The 5,652-nt window shown below is 39.4% G+C and overlaps 1 protein-coding gene across 1 annotated transcript; it reads right to left on the bottom strand.

The window, feature by feature from the left end:
* Window positions 1–455: 455 nt before the first annotated feature.
* On the bottom strand, window positions 456–5,417 carry LOC121249993 (transcription factor SPT20 homolog). Its single transcript, XM_041148895.1, has 3 exons — window positions 5,091–5,417; window positions 3,676–3,960; window positions 456–1,800 (listed from the first exon to the last, which is right to left on the bottom strand). Exons 1-3 carry the CDS (start codon window positions 5,241–5,243, stop codon window positions 652–654), a joined length of 1,587 nt encoding a protein of 528 aa, XP_041004829.1. The 5' UTR covers window positions 5,244–5,417; the 3' UTR covers window positions 456–651.
* Between the last annotated feature and the right edge of the window lie 235 nt (window positions 5,418–5,652).

Raw genomic sequence — 5,652 nt, 5'->3', positions numbered from 1 at the left:
TTAGACCACTACTAGTGGACTAATACCTAACATACTAATGCCACTACCAATCTTCCGTTAGTTTTACGATTGATGAGAATGACCAGACGTCCAAGAGAAAAGAATCATGCAACACAAATAATTTGCATACGAAGAAGGGCTACTGTTTATATACTGTTCAAAGACATTTTGAAAACCAACCTAGCCTCAATGCCCAGCTAAGGCGGCACTAAGCCTGTTCCTGCAAACATAAGCCCCTTCGGTAGATACATGACAATGAAGGTGCTTGGACAAGTAACACACGAGTGCTAAGTTAGCCAACGGCTGTGATTTAAATTCGATGGTAAGTGGCTCTAGGCTACTTAACTCGGACCATTCTGTAGATTACGTTAGCCAGACGGTGGAGAGTTAGAAATAGAGAAAAAAAGAAAAATAATTAAATGGAAGTCTTTATACTGCTAAATGATAGGGGATGCTATCAGAGAAAGGATAGATAACAGAAGTAGTATTGGAATGAGGTCGCAGATATACATCAATCTTTGCATCTCTCAAGCCACATTTACAAGAACACCGTGCATATTACATCAATCCTTTTTTATTCAATGCATAATAAAACACGCAATGATTTTAACTGAAATTCCAAGTTCAAGCATTGGGTAATTTATTCACCTTTCACCATCCTCTCTGAGAACCTCCAGAAGAATGCACATTCAACCTGTCAAGAACGGTATTGAAATCAACAGGTTGCCCACTCTCCTCCATTCTCTGAATCACGCTAGCAACGTGGTCACCCCTGTAACCCATGCTCGCCAGTTTCTCAATCAACTCACTATAAGGATGGTTGTGATAAAATTGTGAATGGGTCGAATTCCGGACCAAAAGATTGGGGCCTGTTGTTGGTTGTTGTGGATTCTGAAGAGAGACACTTGTTGGAGGATATCCACCTTGAGCGTAATGAGGAGGTTGAGGCGAATGGTGTGCTCTCCCTTCACTGTCATACATCATATAAGAACTCCCTGGAGGAAGTACTTGCTGGGGCCCAACAGCAGCATAGCCATCGCCTGGTTGTGCTCCAAAATTGCTCTTGATTTGCTGAGGCTGCTGCGGAACTGTTCTACCTGCACCACCATATCCATATGGCATGGCATCAGCTCGGCTCGATACCGGCTGAGGGATTCCAGGAAATGGCACTTGCATTGGCATGCTGTTAGGCAGCGTTTCTTGAGGAGATGGGTTCGTTGATTGACTTGGTGGGTAGGAAGGGTAAACTGCTGCTGAAGAGGGCTTGATCTGGGGTTGCATCATGGACTGCTGTGTTGGCTGGGGTGGCTGCTGGGGCCATTGCTGCTGATACTGCGGGAATGGTTGTACTGGTGGCGTTTGATTTACTTGAGACTGCGCTGGCTGGGGTGCCACCCTGGAGATGTCCTGCAGTTGGGCTGTTCGGTACTGGGAATCAGAAGGCTGATACTGACTCTGAGGGTGGTGTTGTGTTTGTGCAGGTGGATTTGGTAATGGAGTTGGAGGGAGATAATAGGGCTGTTGTTGAGTTAGATTCTGAGCCAGTGCTTGTGGAGGGGGTGCAGACTGTTGCTGGGGTACTACTTGGTGTGGCAGAGCAAGAGCTAATTGCTGGTTATGTGCATCAGATGTGTTGTCAGTCTTTTTCGAATCAACAGCCGCTGCTGAAGTTTTCTCCTCGTTGGACTGCGAGTGGCTTGATGAAGACGACTCTTTTTGTGCAAGCTGAAGCTTGGCCAGTTCTTTTTGGGTTTCAGCAAGTTCTTGCTTGTCTCTTAGGATCTGTACAGACCTGTGGACCTGCATTGGGAAATATCAAATAAGTTAATCTCCTGTACAAATATCAAATAAGTTATTCTTACAATGGAAATGACTTCAGTCTGCTAATGAACCGCAAAGAACCTCCCAAGCACCAAAATTCTAGAATATATATGGCTTCTTACGAGGTTCAAATTGAAAAGGGAAAAAAGAAGAATTAATTGCTTTTAATTTGACAAGACCTGATACAATCTGATTTGCTTTTAAAAAGCAGGTACTAAGATCAAAAGATTGGTATCTGGATGGCACTAGCAGGCTTCTGGAAAAGAAATCTTTTGAAAGTTATTCTTACAATAGACCCTTTAAAATCCAGTGGCTGTTATGAAATATAAATTGGCAAGCACACCACTCACTCAGTCTCTCAGAGGTGCTATTAAAATTTTAAATTCAAGGATTCTTATTCTAAGTAATTGAATATTTTATTAAATAATGCAGAAGGCATAGCCTAATTACATAGGAAAATTTTAAATTTCAGGAATTTAAACGAACAGATTGAAAAGAAGGGTGTGGGGGCTGGGGAAGCAGACGGACAGCACCATGCTGAGGGGCAAAAAGAATGTGTGTGGAAAAACAAAAATAGTGTAGTACCCAAACTTCAGTCCACAGACATCTTTCATTAGGCCGGAGCATACTCAATAAAGCACTGGCCCTTATACTTTCAATAGGAAAAACTGTCTCTCCAACCAGACCATGTAGAGAATAAAAGAGGTTACCATATTCTCTCAACCCATGAAAATTGAAAATGCATATGATCATCACAATGATGATTGATAATGATGACGAAGACAAAAAAAAGTATAAAACAGATCACTGGCATAATTTTTATGATCCGAAACATCCTAAAGAAGAATATTGAAGAAGAGATTCAACACTCTTCCTTTAACTGGACAGAGGATCGTGACAATGACCACAGAATTTTATGCTTGATGTGGGATGCAGGCCATGATAAATGTTATTTATGGAAATATAATTAGATATTTCTGCAGTATTTGACCTAATTGACCTAGGTTTATGTTTCAAAAGAGTTATTAATAGATACTATTTTTCTGATTGGGAAAATATGTTGCAACAACCTAGGAAAAATGCTACTCACATCTGTGCTATAACCCCAAAAAGATTAGTCAATTCAGAACTACCATAAAATCGCTTATAAAGCCCAATTTCACCTAGTAAGTAGTCAATATGGGACTAAGCACCCATGACTACCTTAAAACTTGTACACACTATGTGAGTTTTTCCTTTTCCCAATATGAGTGGAGTGTAAACTAAACTCTTGACGTCTTTGTCAAAGCCATGTCATACAATGCTCTAGTATCACATTACTGACGTTAAGACTTGACTCTAATACTTAAAAGACCTAGGGAAAGTGCTACCCACTTATGTGCTAACGACAAAAAGCCCACACGTGTGCTATAACCACAAAAATATTAGTCAATTTGAAGTTTACATAGAATTACTTATACAGCAAAATATCACCTAGTGAGTAGCAAATGTGGGACTCAACAACTGTGGATATCTTTATAGCTAATCGATGTGCATCAGTTCTTTTCCCAATGTAGGCTAGGGCATTACATATATTCAACCTAATTAATCCAACAAACATGACATTTTTTTTTATATAAGTAAATATGACATTAAAACCCTCACTACCTCCAATGGTAGAAAAAGGTTTTTTCCAGTACATTTATTTACCCACAGACAACAGAATAAGTTTAGAATCCAACGATCCTTTGATGCAACCACAAATTTTCAAAACACTAAAGCAAGATTGTATTATCATAAAGGCCATTTAACACGAACGTACAAAGGTGCTGCATTTTATATCTCATCACTGGAACTTAAGAAATTGCAACTCACTTCTTGAAGGTGCTTCTCAAGATTTTTAAGCTTTGAATCTGCTTCTCCATGATCACGAACTAGATCCAATCGCATTTCCCCAATTGATTTATCAAGATTATAGCAATATAATTCCAACTGTGACAGCCGTGAACTGATTCCCTCAAGAAAGCGCATAAGGTTGTCAGCATATTTCTTCATACTTCTTTCAACGGTTGCTATCACATCTTGGCCAAAAGAATCTTCAGGCTGGTTATAGACTGCAGGAAACATTGCTGATCTTGCCATTCTGCTTTTCTGGAAATCCTGCTTAAAAGAGAACACGGCAGATTCTAGAAAGTGAATTCAACAGTCTTCCATTATAGTCACTTAAAAAACAGTATATGATAAAACAAACTAGAATTTTAAGCAAATACCAAGCATGCCAAATGAGCACATGACAGAGAAGTAACCGCCAGTTCTGAAACTGAACCAAAGTAATATGACATAAAACCTTACAACCTTGTAAGCAAAATCTCTCTCTTTTTTTTCTACCGCGTAAGCAAAATCTTAGAAGATCATCTAATTATTGAGACGATCTTCCATTATGTTTGTAAGTATTGTCTATTGTTATTGGTGCATTCTTGTCATTGTTACTTGCCCAAAAAATATCTGAGAAGTTCCCAACGGAAAAAGCTACCAAAGGATGAAAAAGTCGCATCACAAGAATACTATAACTACATCTCCAACGGGGACAGAAATATTCCACAAAAGAAAATCGGCAAAGCTTGCATCATTTCAAAGCCATACATACATATCCGCTAACGGGTATGCATTACAAACAAATCAGTAAAGGAAAGAAAAAAAAATATCTACCACGTGAGGTATTACCCTTCCCCATACGCCTAAAATTCGAGACCAAGAAAAAAAAGAGGAAGAAGAATGCTATCTGCTTCTTGAATTTGTTCAACATGAAAACGACCCAAATTGTTACGAAGATCAGCTAAAAGGAAAGAAAAAAAATATCTACCACGCGAGGTATTACCATCCCCATACTCCTAAAATTTGAGACCAAAAAACCAAGAGGAATAAGAATGCTATTTGCTTCTTGAGTTCGTTCAAGATGAAAACACCCCAATTGTTACGAAGGTCAGCAATGGGAAACTTCTAGGGTTTGCAAATTAAATATCTTTCCGTATATACGAACCAGGGGTTTGACTCCACAACCACAAATAGCATATGAAAAACCGGATATTTATACTTCAACCAAGAGAGAACAAATAGCAGAATATGGAATAGGCCAAAAATATATGTCTTGAACCATGTACAACACCAAACCCCAATCAAATTCAAACAATCCGGAGCCCAGATTCCTCAAATGCCTCTGAGAGACGGGAAAAATTTTCGTTACCATCGAAAATCACTGAAACACTAGAGAGTGAGCCAGCACCAGTTACCTTGCTGGAATTGGAGCCGATGACCGGGTCGCTGTGGCTGCCATTGGAAGAGTCCTGATTCACGTAGTCTTCGTAGGAGCAGAGGATGTCATCGGATCCGAAATCGAATCCCTTTGAGCCCGGGTTTGCCCGACCCGAAGATCCGGACGCCATCAGTAGAGAGAAGGATTGATATAGGCGGGTGGCTTTCTAGAGAGAGAGAGAGAGTTAGGGTTTTTCGAGAGAGAGAGGAGTCCGTTCACCGCTTTGTTTGGGTAAGGGGACTTTCGTGGATTTATAGAATAATAATCACAGTGGTAGAACCTTTGTCTTGGGGTTTGCGGTCAGATAAGGATGACGCTCACCGACCATGCTTCCTTTTTGTAGCTATACCCTTTGACTTCCTTGTATTTAAATTATGAGAAATTATAGCAGCTATAGCCCATATCCCTTGAGTTCCCGTATCTAAGATCTGGTTTGCATATAAGTTTCATTTAATTTGATAGTTATAATTTTTTTCAACTCTCACATAAAATAGAATAAATAATTTATTTTTTTAATTTTAAAATAATAATAATATTAA

This window comes from Juglans microcarpa x Juglans regia, chromosome 2D (assembly GCF_004785595.1).
Source record: "Juglans microcarpa x Juglans regia isolate MS1-56 chromosome 2D, Jm3101_v1.0, whole genome shotgun sequence".
Taxonomy (NCBI): Eukaryota; Viridiplantae; Streptophyta; class Magnoliopsida; order Fagales; family Juglandaceae; genus Juglans; species Juglans microcarpa x Juglans regia.
Note: the sequence above shows the minus strand (reverse complement) of the source record. Positions and strands in the feature narration are given on the sequence as shown.